General features: G+C 41.9%; 1 protein-coding gene across 31 annotated transcripts in view; it reads right to left on the minus strand.

Annotated features, from left to right (window-relative positions):
* The window catches only part of LOC128350289 (retinol-binding protein 1), a 137,717-nt gene that overhangs the window by 79,664 nt on the left and 38,733 nt on the right, over positions 1–19,320 (minus strand). For 12 of the 31 annotated variants that reach the window (XR_008319240.1, XM_053308331.1, XM_053308333.1 and 9 more), the window contains 2 exons: positions 10,858–11,041; positions 3,582–3,704 (listed from right to left, as the gene is read on the minus strand). Coding sequence is in view for 28 of the 31 variants with exons in the window: in XM_053308331.1 (XP_053164306.1) it covers positions 3,582–3,704; positions 10,858–11,041 (307 nt within the window). In the remaining 3 variants the exon portion in view is untranslated. The other 19 variants (XR_008319239.1, XM_053308337.1, XM_053308355.1 and 16 more) reach the window with 6 other exon arrangements.

A 19,320-nucleotide genomic window follows, 5' to 3' on the forward strand; every position in this document is an offset into this window, starting at 1 on the left:
CTGAAATTATATTAAACTATGGCAGAAAAATGTTGCACTAACAAGGAAATATTAATGTGGTAAACACCAAGCAGGAAATATAATTTGGAAACAACAATGCTGGTCCCTGCCACCATGTCAGCATGAGAAGGAGGGGGCAAGGTTGTGCCCCCGTCACATGAGGCAGGGTCATCTTGCCTCTTCCTCCATGTGGTTGGGATTGGCCAATCAGCTGCCTCCATTCTGCTCAGTCACTCCACAGCCTTGAATGGGTCAAGGCAAATGAATGTTTGAAAGTGTGGTGGAAGTAGTTTCCAGATGCATGTTCTGCCTATAATTCAAGGCATTTGTTTTCAAAGCTAAGAATGCAGACCTATTATCGGTGGCTTCGTTACCAATGGAAATGGAGCCCCCACTGATAACGGGGTATACCTGCACACTAATTTTAAAATTATCTTCTAAATCCCTCCTCATGCCTTAGCTTTCCTAGGGAGCACAGAAACAACAACTAGGAAGTGGGTAAGTTTGAGTTTCTGTTGTCCACAAGTAGGACCTGTAACAAAATGTTGCAGTACATACCCAGCTAAGAGGAGGATTCCTATTCAAGATTTCAGCCAACCTGGAACAGAAGACTTCCAGTGCTGTTCAGGCCTCATAGGGGGAATACAGAACGGAAAGAGGAGCATGTTTTCTGTTTGCATTCCTTGGAGTCATTTTAGCATTTTATTGCTATATAGCAGCAGGGGAAAACATTTTCCCCCCTTTTCCTTCTTCCTAAAACATCCACATATAGTTCAGGAAGCTTGCATTTCTCCAAACCCTAATTCCTCTTCTCCTAGAATATTTATCATAAGTTAAATATGCTGAACAGACCAATTTCTTCTCACTTTTTTCCTGGCCTCTTCCATTTTTCTTCTCCCCCACTTTCAACTGACAATCTAATATTTTATGTCTCAACTGTTGCCAGTCATATACAATATTCCACAAGACCATGGATAGCCTCATACAGCCTGCTTGACTGCTGGTTCCAGGGCTGCTCAACTTCAGCCCTCCTGCAGATGTTGGCCTACAACTCCCATAATCCCTGACTATTGGCTACTGTGGCTGGGGATTATGGGAGTTGTAGTCCAAAAACAGCTGGAGGCCCAAGGTTGATCAGGCCTGCTTTAGACTCACTTCCTCCCCACAGAATGGAAGAGAGTGCTGTATGTAGATAATTATAGATAAATCCAGGATTTTAGTGTGGCTGTGACTGGGTAGCAGCAGCAGCAGCTTGTCTCCCCTCCCCAACAAAAGGTAGAAACTAAAACAGGAAATTTCCCCTCTCCAGAAAATAAGTTAAGTTTATTAAATTCTTATTTCTATGACTTCAACATTTCAAAACGTCCTGGAACCTTACTGGGCAAACGTTGAGAGCTTTTTAAAATTTATTTTATTGTACAAAGGGCGTATCTCCAATATGTCGAAAATAGTAGTGGGATGGACAATTTCACTGAAATTCCTTTCAGCAAAAGTGCTCCATGGAAGGGAAAGGAGTGAAATAGGGCATTTTCAGCCAATTTTTGCCTGAATGTTTCAATCGTGTGTGGCTGTGTGTGCACGCATACATATAGAGGCAGCAACATCTTTCAGTTTTTTAGTTTTCAGTCTTTCAGTTTTTCCTTTAATGGTGTACCTGTATAGGTAGTGGCTGACACAGCAGCAGCACTGGAACCATTTCTGGTCGCTGGCAGAAGCCAGGAAGGTCTCCAGTGCTAATAAAGCACCTGCCATTGGTGTACAGGCATACCATTAAAGAAAAAACAAATGGAAAGACATCTAAGCTGATGCCACCATCATAAGTTCCCCACAATGCTCTCAGGAGAAAAATCAGCCAAATATGGCTTCTCCACCACTTGAGAATAGGGCAGTGAAAATAAGGGGCTTTCGGATGAACATGAGTAGAAGCAATAACCTTATTTTTAAGGTGGCCCATTTCACTACAGTCTGATAAGCTCTCTGCCCCTGGATTTCCAATTAGCATACATGATATGAAATGTGCTTCTTTCTTTCCCCATAACTTCTTGATCCATGGACATAACCCTTAAATTATCAGGCCCATTCACATGTTATATTCAACACTTGTACAACGAGCATACAGTGTACACAGGTACAAATATGTACACAGGTACAGTTATTCACATGTTATGTTGAACGCAGGTACAGAAGTACACTTCCTATCCATACCATGCATTTGAAGGGCCTGCTCACTTTAAAAATGAACACAGGTACAGTCATTCACATAAACACATGTACTAGTGTACAGACATCTGTACACTCGTACAGCATAATTTCTGAATTGGGCTATCATTTGGTATAATTCCAAAGGACTATGAGCTTTTGGGGTAGAGCTAGTCTTACTTTTAAACAACCCAGAGATTGCTTAGTGTAATGGGGCCCTGGTCTATGATACACAAGGTAAGTGAGATAACAACATTGTACAAGATATGTGGAACTTTTTAGCATCGAGCAAGCCTGTCAACAGTGTGTGAGGGATTAAACCTAGCGTAGGACAGATAAGCTGAAATCATTCACTGCTTGCAGGTGGCTGAAGAACATCTGCTAGGGCTTGGCTAGGTAATACTAAGTAGAAGTAGAAAGCTCATTTAAAGTACATTCAGCGAGGAGTGAGCACACCTAGGGAGCAAGAGCGGAGGGGGCTAGAGAAGAGACCTAATCAAACATTACACACCAAAGAAATTAACATGCAAACTATAGCTATATTTCCATCTAAACTGAACCACCACTTTAATTAATAGTCATTTTCAGATATTTAGTGAGCACGCATGGGACAGGGCAGCCTCATATCCAGGATCTAGAATATATAGTACCCTGTGTGTGGAGTGCCTTATCATGGTCAGTTTATCAGCATTGTTGCTTTGTTCTCCTTAGTTAACTGCAGGCAGTACATTCAACAAACAGGAAGCCACCATGCTCAGTTCATTGCGCCCTTCAAATAGGGGCCCTAGGCAACCACCCTGCTCGCCCACTCCTAAGGCCAGGCCAGTCCACATCTAACCTACAAGTCTCTATTAAATGTGTGTAAGGATCCTGCACATACAGCTCTACATACAGAGGCCTCTCTGTACAATCAGAATAACTTTCAGGCATTCATTTCATGTAGCATGAGTGTACATGGAGGAGAATGGCATTTGTGTCAGTTTCTGCCCTGGACCAATACACGTTTGCAGAGAGTCGTGTGTATAGCAGAACAGAGAATTCGTTCCATGCAATCAAGAACTTTGTAAAGATAACGTTCTTGACCATATGGTGAGTTCACCATGGATACAACGGTGCATACAGGCCCTCAGCACAGATGCTAATGAGGGGTGTGGATCCTGCAACCATGATTTCGGACTATCCCCTCTCCCCCACCGCCCATTCACTGTACATACCTGAAAAGTACTGACATTACAGTTGCATTCCCTGTTGAATTAGGTTTCTTTACTTTGGCTGAGGCAGATGGCCATCACAAGTGTGAAGTCCAACTTTCCTATTTTGGCATGGTTGTTAATCCGACACAGGAGCATGGTTTTATCAATTAAACAAGGAGCAGTACTTACAGCATTAACAAACCTGAGAGTGATGAAGCAAGCGATGCCCCGGCAGCTTTTTCTATGGGCCAATTGTTCTCCCCAGGCAGTTTCCTGATATGGTGTGATTTAAGCAGTTCTTTGTAATGGTGTCTGTGTTAAAATAAAGGGCCCTGTGTAAGGTAATCCTCTCAGAGATATACAAACGATTATCTTGCACTTGCAGTTTCTAATACTCGATTGGCTTTTGCGCACTTCAGGGGCTTAATGAAATGGTTGAAGAATGTGCCATATTGAATTCTGTACATTGCAAGTTTGCAATATAAGTTTACATGTCAATGGTAGCTTACATTCTTGTCCAGCTGGAGTGTTTTTATATTGCTGATACTTCTTTAGGAGATACCATTTTACATACATTTTACATACATGCTGACATTCATGCAGCCTAGTGGTAGTGTGGCAGGAAGATGCACCCACATGACTGAGAGCTTCACCACCAGCGCTCCAGCCATATAGCCTCAGGTGCACAGCAGGGAGGAGCACACTGTATTTCAGTGGTGTGCACTGTCTCCAGAAGCACTGTGTCACCCCCAAAAATAGGTTCCTGAGGTTCACACAGCCCTCAGGGACATATTTTTAGGTGACACAGGGCACTTCTGGAGGCAACACAGACCATCACATTTTTCTCCTCCTGCTGCATGCTTGGGGCTCTGTGAGCCCAGCTAAGAAAGTTCTCTATCATGCAGACACATCTTCCTGATGCACTGGACAGGTTGTGCTGGATCAGTCACTTTATCTATTGTTGACATGTACTTATAAAACACAATAATATAAAACAATTCTTCAGAAATATACATAATAAATTGCAATCCAATCCAACCCTGAAGCCAATTTTTTAAAAAGAGAAATTCATTGAAGGAAAAGAGAAGATTCATTGGCCAGGATCCAAAAAGCTAATTTAGGAATGCCCAGTGCAATGTTTTACTAGTTTTATTTGAATAGTGGAACCCCATACCATATCACACCCCTCAGTTTCAAAAGAGATTTGCCTTGCAGCTCGTGTGTGTACACACACACACACACACACTCATGCTGTTTGGGAGACATGGCCAAAGCTCCTTTGGATATGTTGAGTTAGTTGCTCAGTTCTTTGGATGCAGGCCAGTATAATGAAACCAACAGCTAGCTGCTTTTTAATAGTGAAATGGAAAAACGCATAAGAAACACAAACTACCAAACTGAAGACCTCAATGCATAAAAGCATGATTGTCTGCAAAACTTGAGAAACAATGGTAGAACACCCTCTCAGACCGGGCTCATGTTGATTTAGAGAATGAATACCAAAGTTAAGGAAGAGAAAGCAAAGCAAAAGGCCAGCACAGCCTGTGACAAGACTCTTCTAGCTGCTTCTGACCAGTGAGATGCTGTGAAGGAAGAAATTGCTGTTTCTGCAATTTGTGATTGGTTTTAGTGTATTCAGCATGGGTGTTGTGAGATGGTTGTCTTTTTTTTTTTAAGGTGTGCTGTTTTGCCTAGACAAAAGACTAACTTTGCCTAGACTAACTCTTTGCCTAGAGTTACTCAATTTTATCTCTCAAAGGCAGTGTTCTCTCCAATTATTTTCATCTGTGTGTGGAATGAATTTTGTTCTGAGTGGCAATATCAAGGCAGCGTGTGCGCACATGCATTCAGAGTGGGGCCTTCCTGACTCAACCTGAGCGGGATCTAAAATTAACTGAGCTGACATAAAAAAAACTTGTGAGCACCAACACATGTGCATGCCTTAGAGGGAACACCGCTCAAAGGGTCTTGTAGTTCAGCATTAGGAAGGTGAGAATAAGATCAGTTGGTTTAAGAGCTTCAGTGATTCTCATCCTCCAAGAGATTTAAAAAGGCCATTTCTTTTAGGAAATTTAAAAGGTTAGCCTGGGAAACAAAAATGTATGCTACTGCCCTTCCTACTAGTCAAAATCTTGAAGGGAGTCAGAATGAGACAGACAACATGGGGCAATAAAAAGAGTCAGGATTGGTGCTGAAAAGAGCACTGAAGAGGCGGCTGCTAGGGGGTGGGGCAGGTGGAAGCAAGGATCAGGAAAGAAAAAGGGCCTACGAACAGGTTCGTGCACATCCCTAGAGAGGTGTACCCTTTGCTCCTCGCTCTTCTTCTTCGCTTTCCTGCCTGTTCCCCAAGAAGAAACATCCCTGCCAACATGCAACAAGTGCACCAACTTACTTGGGAAGGATAGGTAAATTAACCTCTTGCCTTTCTAAGTCTTCTCGTCACTTCTCTCCCTCCCTCCCTGCTTACTAAACACTTTTCACGGCAAGCCTTAAGCCAGCTCTGGTCTAATTGCCAACATGGTTTGCGCTTAATTAGGATTTTAGCTAAATTATTTCCAGTAAGAATATCAGCCAAGATTGATTGCATTGCTTAACCAAACATTTTGCTTCCTGTATTCCCATTTTACCCTTAATAGCCTTTGAACTGCATACCTGTTTCCACATTTTTCCAATATGCCAAACTTACTCAAATTGATACTGGAACTGAACTTTTCTCAAAGCCAGCTAATTTCCCCAGTTGAAGCCAAAAACATAGTTGAGGTGTCCAGCTGGCATCTTGGGGCAGTTCTGGTACATCGGAAGCTGCCATATAGAGACTCAAGTTTTGGGTGATATAGAAATATTTCAAAATAAATAAATAAACAAAGAAACAAATAAATAAACTGATAGACCACCGGTCCATCTAGCTCAGTATTGTCTACACAGACAGGCAGCGGCTTCTCCAAGGTTGTAGGCAGGAATCTCTCTCAGCCCTGTCTTGGAGATGCCAGGGAGGGAACTTGGAACCTAGATGCTCTTCCTAGAGTGACTCCATCCCCTAAGGGGAATATTTTACAGTGCTCACACACGCAGTCTCCTATTCATATGCAGTCAGGGCAGACACTGCTTAGCTAAGAGGACAAGTCATGCTTGCTACCACAAGACCAACTCTCATCCTCCTGGTAACATTACCTTGGTCTCTGAAATGTTTGACATCCTATGCCCAGCTGCCATCCCACTCAACTGTACAAGTAAAATTGGCTGGTCAGAAAAGAATTCTCGAAGTGATGGAGGATGTTTGGTAGAGCCAGAAAGAGGAAGACAAATAAGAAAAAAAAAACTTCCACTTGGTGGCTGTAGTAGACCATAAAGACCAGGGGAGCAAAAAGAAGAATAAGGGAATTGTTTTGCATGCTTCCTCTGCCTGGACTGTAAGATATGGCTTTATATGGACCCGGAAGTTCAACCTGACCTGGCCTATCTTTGGAAAGAGGCTTCCTTGATAGTATTGACTTGTTCCCTGTAGTCCCCTCTTTGGGCAGAGTTGGAGCTGATGCACTGAATCCTCGCCCCACATCATCTATTTGTCAGTTCAAGACTTACTGTGGGTCTGAATTCTGATATACCTAAACAAAAGCCAATGCCTTGGACAGTGCTCATATTGAGGTTGAAGGAGCAGGTCTCGTCTACAGACAAGACTGGTCCCATGCAGGGCTTTAAAAATCAACAACACGGCTTTACTTTAATACAGTTCTCCACATGCAGCCAAGGTAAAAATATAGGGTAGGTATAAAACACAATGGCCAAGATCAGGAAGCAATTGTGCTATCATGTCCTAAACAAGCAGTGTTGAAGTACTGCTGGAAGGTCATGAAAGAGGCAACAATGGGAGGTCCAACTTTGTTATTTCAAGGGGGGATGAGTTGCTGAGAAAGCAAGCTTAGTGCATATACCAGCATTACATATGTGCATTCTCAAACCACATTTAGTAGCAACTTTCCATAGACACGGCATAGTCAAAGATAGAGTGACAACTCAATTCATAACCATTAAGGGATCTGACAGAGTATAAAGGAATCCACATGCTAGATTCACCTCCCTATGAGCATTCCCACCTGCAATGTGGCTACTGCTTAAAAAGGTCAAAAGATGAGATGAAGTGTTTCCCTTCCCTTGCATCCCATTACTGGGGGAAGTGTCAATGCTTACCCCGCTTCACCACATCTTAAATTGAGGATGCTGACAAACCCTAGCAAAAAAACCCACACAACTCTTTCGGGTGTAATATACTGACTATAATTCTCACAGTTTGATTCAGCTGTCGTAATGCCACTAAATCCTGCACAGGCAGAGTCCAAGCAAAGTGAGGCACAGAGTAAACTGAGGATTAGAGGGAGAAAGTACCAAGCTTTGTGATGTTTTCATGTTCATTTTGTACTGACATTTCCAACCAGTTCAGTTATATTTTACACTTATATAGAAATCTTACTCTTGCACAGAACATTTTCCTCTTGCCTATTCCTGACACATCTTATAACTAAATGCCTGGTTTTGAAGTTTTCCAGATGCAGCATCACTATTTACCGCCATTATTATTATTATTATTATTAATTACATTTATATCCCGCTTTTCCTCCAAGGAGCCCAGAGCGGTGTACTACATACTTGCATTTTTTTCTCCTCACAACAACCCTGTGAAGCAGGTTAGGCTGAGAGAGACATGACTGGCCCAGAGTCACCCAACTAGTATCATGGCTGAATGGGGATTTGAACTCAGGTCTCCCTGGTCCTAGTCCAGCACTCTAAGCACTATACTATGCTGGCTCTTTTATTTACAGATTTTCTTGATGATTAGACAAAGAGTTTGGAACAACTTCACAGTAGCATCTGTTAAGCATTATTAGAATTATCACAATATTACAGGACAGGGATATGGAGATCCTCAGAATCCATCGTTTAACTCAAACTGAACAATCCTGGAATAATCTAACCAGAGTTCCAAAATAAACCAAGATCTGACGCTGGTGCATTTTGGAACTCTGGTAAGAATAAGCCAGGAATGGATCATGGCTTTGGGTGTAACGAGAAATCCCAGCCTGTTCTTAACCAGAATTGGAAGTAGAGTTCTTTTGAGCCTTGTACAAAAAGAGGGAGGGGAAGGGTGTGTGTGAAGTGCAGAGTCATCAAACAAAACCAGGATTTAATCCTGGCTCAGCATTACATCTGAACCAGCCACATTGGCTACTAACTCATGAGGGCTAAAAAGAACAAAGAAAACAAAAACAAGTCTATTTCTATTGAATCCACTCTAGAAGCCATTTTTAGAAACTCTAATTGCTGTGTAGATTATTGCAAACTTTTTCTTCCTCATTTAGACTAAGATCCCAACCACACATATATCTTTGACTCTTGCCAAGAACTGTAAAGCTTGAAATCCAGCTATTCTTACTCAACATTTATTTTAATACAGCTCTACATATCTTCCTGTCATTTTCATCTGTTTGCCTTCTCTAACTGCACTTGCTTACCTTCTGTCATAGGGAAAGAACAGTTAAAAACTCGAGGAATGTCAGACCAGATAAGAAAGCATTCCATCAGCCCCAGTATATGAGGGTGTAGTCTCCTCAAAGATATTTTGGCTCAGTAAGGCTAGATTTACACCTACTGAAAGAGCCAGTGTAAGAATGAATCTAAACATTCATGTGACAGCTTCTAATATTAATAGGGAAAGGATTGCTGGGCTGCAATAGCACTTCCAACATCATGTTTTATTAGGGAAGAATAGCTCTGAAAAATTTAAGTTGTAATGGTTGCTTTCTAGCACACACCAAATCTGATGAATGCAGAAAATACATTGCATATACGGATGTAGCATTACTAGCCTCACAGTCATTAAGATCAAATGAATGGATTTTAATTGGTTATGGTAAACATGCAGCTGAGCAGATTAAATGCATGGAAAATGCTTCACATTTCCATGTGCTAAACTTCATACAAACAATACTTGAATTAGGAGTCACTTCTTCAGGATTACAATAAGCATATCCAAAGATCATATAGTTTGAAAACACCTACGGGACCTTTTCTACAAGGCAGGGCTGTCAAATATCAACCTGTAATCCAAAAATCTGAGTGTGATATGCATAGATCCGGTACGCTGTATTACACTATTTGCACAACAACAGAGAAAGATTACTTAAGTACGCAGGCTGTATCTCAAGCCAGTACACACTGCCATGGTAGGGAAACAAACAAAAAACACATACACAGACCCACTAGCCAAGCTTACTTGCAGAAAATTCCTTATATGCCTCATATGACTTAACTCCATTTGATTTACATAGCTGCTTTGTTGAACTTTAAGTTGGAAAAAAACCACTCAAAGCACATAAAGGATGCGGCCCTTTCTGTGATCTAATGAGCTAAGACACAGCCCTACAGATTGGGGCTGGCCATATCATAGCAATGCGAAATGCATTCAGACACCCATTCAAATACATTCTTGTTAATGACAACAATGCCAAGCAAATTTTCCTTGTATGAAGTAAAAAGCCAAGGTGGGTTTTCTAAGGACTTCAGACTGTTCAAGTTGTAGCCTCAGAAAGTACAAGGGACTTGGCATGAGGAGCAGAAAATAAATCTAATCAGAGGAAGGACAACAGTATCTGTCTAAGGTATAAAAAAAGAACAAGAAATGGAATACCAAAGGAGAGCTTTTGCCAAGGTGACTGAAATACAGAAGTAGGCAATGAAGGGTCAAAAGCTATGAACAAAATGCAGTTAAAATAACTGAGTTCCATTTATAGCTACACATATTACATAGTTATGATTACAGTTGGTGTTGGCCATATCAACACCATCTATAGCAAGGTAGGCTATCTCCGCCCTCCAGCTGTTGCTGAAATACAACTCCCATCATCCCCAGACAAAATTGCTGTTGAACTAAAATTTCCATCATCCCCAGCTATAATTGTGGCTGGGGATTATGGGAGTTGTAGTTCAACAGCAGCTGGAGGATCAAGATTGCCCACCCATGATCTAGAGCGTGCGATAAGGCTTGATCACAGCTACACTTACAGACAACATATCTGGAAATGAAGAAAACCTCAAAAGTGTGCAGGAGCATCTATTGAATGTTCAGAGGGTTGGACAGCATGAAGACGTGCTGCAGTCAGGTGAGCTTCAAGACACCTTCGCAGCTTCTTATTTCTTCTGTCTGCAACTTACTATTGCCAGTGTCAACAACCTGGCAGCTTTCCTTAGTCTTTTTAATTAAACTAAAATTTTAATTTTAATTAAGTTCAAAATCCAGATTATGGAAACCGTTTTATAAAACAGTGCATTACACGTTCCTAGATCTGTGTAACTTATTCTTCCCTGGGTGCAGAATTTCACTCCTAGCCCTGGCCAAAACATTCTTAAAATATAATTTTCCCAGCTACCCCATTCTTTGGGGCCTTCAACATAATATGTAACACTTCATTACCTCAGAACTGTTACAGTCTCACTCCATTGACCTTGTTCACTCTCCCACGGATCCACTCTGATCCACTCTGATGTCTCCAAGGCAAACTGAGCCATTTTTATCCGATGCTTCGCTGCAGCCAATCCTTGCTTTCCATAGTCATCACTAACTGGCGAAATTATACCTCCAATCACTCGGTACTTTCCTTGGTAAGGGGAGAAAATAACCACAGTGTTTTATATTTGTTTTGTAATGGTGATAAATAAGGAACTGCAAACTATGTAAATAAAAGCATTGTTCCCTCTCTACAATTAAACTGTACAAAGTTCTATTACTGAAGTGTTGACTCCATTACATAGTATTAAAAGGAAAAGTGGATAAGCATAAAACATACTGCAAATAGAAACATTTTTCATCTATAATGCATAAGTATAGACAGACTGAAGATAAGGTTAATGAATTTTTAGTTCAAGCAACTATACCAGAACAGCTTCAAGATAGCTCAACTGATGAACGTTTTAATTGATCAGTGTTTATTTCTAAGTATTTGATGCATACCCATTAACAAGATTATCAGGCCTTATTCTCATGCTAAAGCAACAATAGCATGTTTCCTTAGACATTTTCTGCAACACTGTTTAATAGCAGAAGGCAAAGCAAATCAGTACAATCAAGGGAAAAGATGGTTAATAAACATTTTTTAAAGCAAATATGTGAATCTGATGGCAAAACTATTTAGCTGAGCTTATCTGCTACACAGATCTCTGTTCATATGATGGACCATGTTAATTAAATGTGAAAAGAAGCCATTATTTTTCAGCAGTGTAATGAAATCATTAATGTAATAAGCTTTTCAAGGCAGGCTCTAGAGTCCTCAATTTGGCTTGGGGAAATTTAATACGATCTTTTCCTAAAAGTCATAAAACTTATCCAAGTATAAATAGCATGCAGCAAGACAAGCTTTTTCTCCATCTGTTTCCCAAGGCAATATTCTGTATAAAGGTAAAGCTGTGCCATCAAGTCAGTGTTGACTCCTGGCAACCACAGAACCATGTGATTTTCTTTGGTAGAATACAGGAAGGGTTTACCATTGCCTCCTCTCATGCAGTGTGAGATGATGTCTTTCACCATCTTCCCATATCGCTGCTGCCCGATATAGGTGTTTCCCATAGTCTGGGAAACATACTAGTGGGGATTTGAACCAGCAACCTCTTGCTCCCTAGGCAAGTTACTAAAGCTACATATAAAGGCCATTCTCATGAACAAACGGCAGATAGCAGAAGGGAGAGCAGGCTCCTACCTTCCTGCTCCCACATGACACAAGCCTCCTCTGGGCTCTGCTGCTCACGCGAGTTCCAATGGGAGGGCGGGTGGAAACTCGCACTGGGTCCTCCAGGATCCCACAGTACAATGTGCGAGCAGCAGAGCTGCTGATCTCAGTATTGCAGCAGCTCTGCCCTGCCTGGTCCCTCTACCCCACCTGATTCCTTGAAAAACATGGCCGCCAGCTGTCTGGGAGCAGTGCTGGAAGTGGTGGCAGCACAGACAACCAGAAAGTGAGGTAGGAAGGGCTTTGTTCTCCTTCTACCCCACTTTCAACCCGGGTAGCCAATCAGGGCTACACAGGGACAGAGCTTCTGGCATGGGAAGGCTCTCGCTGCCTAGGACAACTGGAGCTACATGGGTAGAAGAAGGTTAACCTAGGTAGTTCTGTTTGTGAGAACGATCTTATATTGTCTGCTGTTATTTTGACTCAACACCAGCAACATACAACAAAACTGTGTACAGTTGATTTAAATTCTAGCCAAGTAGTCAAAATCCTGCTGCTGGATTTTCTGACAAATTTCCTTCTAGAAAATCTTGCCTTCTTACTGCCTATCCAGATAAAATTGCTCATTTTAGGTTAGGGCAGCCTGCAAATTCAGACCTCCTCTTGATATAATTAATTAGTTGTAAATTCTGCTGATAGCTATTAGTATGATTATTATTATTATTATTTACATTTTCTATCCCGGTCTTCCTCCAAGGAGCCCAGAACGGTGTACTACATACTTAAGTTTCTCCTCACAACCACCTTGTGAAGTAGGTTAGGCTGAGAGAGAGAGAGAAGTGACTGGCCCAGGGTCACCCAGCAAGTCTCACAGCTGAATGGGGATTTGAACTCGGGTCTCCCCGGTCCTAGTCCAGCACTCTAACCACTACACCATCCTAGCTCTCTAGGAAAAGATCTCCATGAAAGTCTGTTACCTAACGGGACTCCCCCCTTTCCCACTGTTACATAATAAAAATAACAATGTCCTTATCTGTCTTACATAAGTACAGCCCTGCTGGCAACTAGGGATGTGCACAAATTGATTTTTCAATTCGATTTGTACCCAAACTGAATCACCCCTGATTGGTTCTGGGCTCGAAACTGCCCCTCTGAATAACCCCAGATTCGATTTGGATCCAAATTAATCAGAATCTGAAAACAATTTGGGGCAAAAAAGGAGTTCTGGGGGCAAAAGAATGTGGTGGGTGGTAGTGCCCAACAGGTGGAAGCTACCACCCAAATTTCAAAGTAATTGGGCAAAGGGGTGGTTTTAATTTGGGGGGGGGAGAAGTTTGCGCATCTTTAAGCTTTTCCCGATAGGGAATAATGGGGATTTCAGCTGCCCCATAACTCCACATGGGGGGCACCAGAGTGGCCCAGAGTGGGTTGTGGTGTAGTGAACATGGGATGCCAGTCACCCCCAAAACCACAAGCCCGTGGGGTACTGGGTTTTGTTGTTACAAAATCCACTATTTTGTTGATAGTGGATTCTCTGGTCATTCATCATCTTGCACCAAAGATGATGAACAAACAAAGATGAACAAAGATGTTCATTCATCATCTTTGGTGCAAAATGATGAATGAACTAAGAATCCATTATCATTGTTTATCTTTGTTCATTCAAAAGATGAACCTTCATTGAAAAGATTCAACCCACGTTGGCCACAAAATGGGAAATCTGAATCTCCATGATTCGGACCTCCCATTTTGTGGCCAATGTGGGTTGAATCTTTTCAAACAAAATGGGAGATCCAAATCTCTGATTTTTGGGGGGCCCAAATCTGATTTGTTTTGTACCCAAATCTGGGAAATTGAGCACAGGTGTGATTTGTTCTGCCTATAAGTCACCCTAATCAGCTAGATTTGGATACAAATTGTTTTGTACCCGAATCGATTTGCACATCCCTACTGGCAACCCCACTTTTCTTGTAAAGGGAAATACTTACCAGATTTCCCTTCAAAAGGAAGGAAAACAAACTGGGTTGAATTGGTTTGACCCAGTTTGACAGCACAAACTGAAACACCGCTTCAAATGTACCGGTTTGCGGACTGGGTGGTTTGGTTCGAATTCAGTTAGGATTTGAACCAAACCACCTGTGCCAGTTCCATGCACACCCCTACAACCAGATGACCTTTATCAACATGCCTGTTGACACTCTCATAAAATTCCAAAAGGTTAGTGAGACAAGACTTGCCTTTGCAGACACCACGCTGGTTCACCCTCAGCAAAGCCTGTTCTTCTATATGTTTAACAGTTTTGTCCTTAAGCATGCTTTCCATCAATTAGCCAGGCACAGAAGTTAAGCTGTTGCAGGCCTGTAGTTAACTAGCTGTTAATTGGCACAGGAGCCAAATGATTGCTCTGAAATTTACCAGAATTCCAGGGCCGGAAGAAGCTTTAGAATATTATGAAGCATATTTTGTAAGCAGGGACATTACATAAACCATCCGTGACCGATGATTTTTTTCTAATCTATTTTTAGTAGGTTCCAGTAATGGGCACTCTACAGTTTTCCCAAGTAATTTATGGCCTCTCTTCAGATCTACACTTTAATGGAAAGGTTTGCACTTTCTATTACAGTGAGAACCTGAAGTGAGGCCATAAAATGGCATCATGTTTATTGCGGGCCAATTACTCTAGGTCACACTGGCTCCAATTAATGTTTAAAAGTAGTTTTTCTACTGCCAGCCTGTGGTAGAAAAATGGAAACAACCATGTATTGTATGTTTATTCTGTAGCCATTTTAAATGTAAAATTAACAATTTTGATTGTGTTTCTTCTTCCCATGCCATCCAAGTAGCATTTGAAAACCTGGAATCACATGGAAGGGACAAGTCATGTGGGTCTCCCCGATCACTGCCTGGTCAGCAATAAAAAGTAAAAGATTTAGGTACATCTTTATACACTGTTTTTTCATCCCAACAGCCCCTGAGTTTCATATACATAGGTGTAGGTGTGTATGCGCGTGTGTGTGTATATACAAACACACACACAAGAATTATGTGCACACTAAATTCAATAGTATCAATTAACACTGTAGAATAGGCAGACAAATTGATCACAACTAACACAGAAGGATTTAGATCCAGTTCATATATGGAAAAAGTTATATCACACAATTATGTGGTTTTGTTTAATGAAGCTACAACAAGAGTGAGAAAGTAACAGAGTGAGTTTATATATTTATTTATTTTATGTCTTTCAGCACCCCCTAAGCTCCAGAGGTTTGAAGAAGGCACTGTTGCAGGCTTAAATAGAATTATAACAGATTACACTCTAACCTTTTCTCTAGATTACATGGAAATATCTTATCATGCAGTATTTAATTTTCCCAACTTTCATTCTGTAATGGAAAATCAAAGTTAAACTCATGCCAGCAACTGCTGTGACATTAATTAAATCTGACACTAACCTGGCACCTGAGATCAGACATTTTCCTTTTCAGTTGCATAGCTGTTGGTTTAAATATGTTGTAAATCTCCGACAAAAAGGAAAAGAAAGTCAAATTAAACAGCACACAACCTTCCATTCTCTATCAGGTATCTCAACTATGCATTCAACATATGTTAATGAGGATTAAAGGGCAATTTCTCATATCCTTGCAATCAGGATTAAAACTTGCTGTGAAAATGACCGTACATTTGCTGTCAAGCAGTGAACACCTGGCTACGGCTGTACAGTTATCTGTTTCAAGTAGAATGGACAGTCATCAGAAAGACTGCACGGACAGGTGGCTCTACAGTGGATTCTTGCAACCAACATCCCATTACTTGGTGACCAGTTCTAAAGACGACAATTGTGCACTTGGACAGGGCTGATCCCTTAGGATACACGCATACTGATCTAGCCTCCAGTCATTTTCAACAGATGGCATATAACCATTTTTCTTGCAGATGACCAGCTCATTGTGACATGCAGAAAAGTAGGGCATGCAGAGCAATACACTATTATCTTTCTGGGGGTGTACTGTAAGTGGAACGGCATTGCTCCACTCAGTGATCTGCAACTGATATAAAAATGAGAAGTGATTCTCATTTCACTGCATCCTGGGATCTGTCACTATCTCCACTCCATGGCCTGGTTTTTATTTCCAGGTAAGAGTGAGCCTGAAGTTCATTCAAGGGCCACCCTCTTCATGCAACTGTTTCTGAGAAGGACTCTTGTACCACTCCCTCTTTGTTTCCTAGGAAGTTCTCCTTTCAGAGAACTTGCAGAGTTTTGTTGTTTGCTTTTAAAGCTTTAAGAACATAAGAACAGCCTTGCTGGATCAGACACAGGCCCATTTAGTCCAGCATCCTGTTTCACACAGTGGCCCACCAGATGCTGCTGGAAGCCACAGGCAGGAGTTGAGGGCATGCCCTCTCTACTGCTGCTACTCCCCTGCAACTGGTACTCAGAGGCATCCTGCCTTTGAGAGTGGAGGTGGCCTATAGCCCTCCAAATGGTAGCCGTTGATAGACGTCTCCTCCATGAAGTTATCCAAACCACTCTTAAAGCCATTCAGGTTGTTGGCTGTCACCACATTTTGTGGCAGAGAATTTCACAAGTCGATTATTTATTTATTAATTTAACATATTTTTATACCGCCCAAAACTTACGTCTCTGGGCGGTTTACAACAAGATAAAACATTAAAACATTAGTTAATAACACAAACAAGAAATTTAAAAAACAATTTAAAAAATTTAAAACAATATTCTAAAACAACATTAAAAACAATTAAAACAGATGCATCTTTAAAGACTTTTTAAAAATTGTCAGAGATGAGGAGGCTCTTATTACACTAGAGAGTGCATTCCAAAGCCTCAGGGCAGCAACGGAGAAGGCCCATCCCTGAGTAGCCACCAGATGAGCCGGTGGCAAATGCAGACGGACCTCTCCCGATGATCTGAAAGGGCGGTGAGGTTCATAATGAAGAAGACGTTCTCTTAAATACCCAGGGCCCAAGCTGCTTAGGGCTTTATAGGTTATAACTAACACCTTGTATTTTGCCCAGAAACATATCGGCAGCCAGTATAACTCCTTCAATACAGGAGTAATATGGTCTCTCCTAGATGACCCAGAGACCAGCATGGCTGCTGCATTCTGAATCAACTGTAGTTTCTGGACTACGTACAAGGGCAGCCCCACATAGAGCGCATTACACTAATCCAATCTGGAGGTTACCAGCAGATGTACCACTGTTTTGAGGTCATCTATCTCAAGATATGGACGCAGCTGGCATATCAGCCAAAGCTGATAGAAGGTACCTCTGGCCACTGCTTCAACCTGGGACACCAGAAGCACCCCCAGACTGCGTACCTGTTCCTTCTGGGGAAGTGTGACCCCATCCAGAACAGGCAGATAAAAATCATCTCTCGAGTTCCAACCCCGGACAATGAGTAACTCAATCTTGGCCGGATTCAGTCTCAGTTTGTTATCCCTCATCCAGCCCATTACAAACTCCAGACAGGCATTTAGGGAGGTTATGCCTTCTTCCGATGATGCTGACATGGAGAAATAGATTTGAGTGTCATCAGCATACTGATAGCACCCTGCACCAAATCTCTTGATGATCTCTCCCAGCGGTTTCATGTAGATGTTAAACAACATCAGAGACAATACGGAGCCCTGAGGGACACCGTACCGAACCCAACCCCCTCAGACACTCCAGAAGGATACTATGGTCGATAGTATCGAAAGCCACCGAGAGGTCCAAAAGGACCAACAGAGTCACATTTCCTCTGCCGACCAAGGCAGTCTCCACCCCATAGCCAGCCTGGAAGCCAGTTTAAAATGGGTCTAGATGATGTGTTGTGTGAAAAAGTACCTCCATTTACTGGTCCTAGATTTCCTGTCAATCAATTTCATAGGATGAGCCCTGGTTCTAGTGTTATATGAGAGAGAGAAGAATTTCTGTCTATCCACGTTTTCCACAACATGCATGATTTTATAGACCTCTATTGTCTCCCCTCAGTCATGTTTTTTCTAAACTAACTAGCCCCAGTTGTTGTAGCCTTGCCTCATAAGGAAAGTGCTCTACTGTAGGTCCCCGATTAACTTGGTTGCCCTCTTCTGCACCTTTTCCAGTTCTACAATGTCTTTTTTAGGATGTGGTAACCAGAATTGTACACAGTACTCCAAGTATGGTTGCACCATAGTTTTGTATAAGGGCATTATAATATTAGCTGTTTTATTTTCAGTCCCCTTCCTAATGATCTCTAGCATGGAATTGGCCTTTTTCACAGCTGCCGCACATTGAGTGGACACTTTCAACCAACTGTCCACCCTGACTCCAATATCCATCTCCTGGTGAGTCACCAGCAGCTCAGATCTCATCAGCATGTACTTGAAATTGAGGTTTTTCATCCCAATGTGCACCACTTTATACTTGCCAACACTGAAGCGCATTTGCCATTGTCGCCAACTCACGCAGTTTGGAGAGATCCTTTTGGAGCTCCTCGCAATCAGTTTTGGATTTCTCTACCCAAAAGACTTTGGTATCATCTGCAAATTTGGCCACCTTGCTTATACCCCTGCTACTAGATCATTTATGAATAAATTAAAAAGCACCGGTCCCAGTACAGATCCCAGGAGGACCCCACTTCTTACTTCCCTCCATTGTGAAAACTCTCCATTTATCCCTACCCTCTGTTTTCTGTCATTCAACCAGTTAACAACCCACACATGCACTTGTCCCCTTATCCCATGACTGCTAAGTTTTCTCAAGAGTCTTTGATGAGGATCTTTGTCGAAAGCTTTTTGGAAGTCCAGGTATACTATGGCAACTGGATCACCTTGATCCACACACTTGTTGACACTCTCAATGAACTCCAAAAGGTTTGTGAGGCAAGATTTACCTTTGCAGAAGCCATGCCAGTTCACTCCCAGCAGGGCCTGTTCTTCTATGTGCTTACAATATTATCCTTGAGGATGCTTTCCTTCAATTTGCCAGGAACAGACGTTAAGCTAACCGGCCTGTAATTTCCTGGATCGCCCCCAGATCTCTTTTGAATATCGGTGTTACATTGGCTACTTTCCAGTCCTCCGGTACAGAGCCTGATTGCAGGGATAAGTGATATATTTTCACAAGGAGGTCGGCAATTTCACATTTGAGTTCTTTGAGAAATCCTGGATGGATGCCATCCGGCCCTGGCGATTTGCTATTTTCAGTTTTTCCAGACAGTCTAGAAC

Source organism: Hemicordylus capensis, chromosome 3, assembly GCF_027244095.1.
Source record: "Hemicordylus capensis ecotype Gifberg chromosome 3, rHemCap1.1.pri, whole genome shotgun sequence".
In the NCBI taxonomy this organism is placed as follows: domain Eukaryota; kingdom Metazoa; phylum Chordata; class Lepidosauria; order Squamata; family Cordylidae; genus Hemicordylus; species Hemicordylus capensis.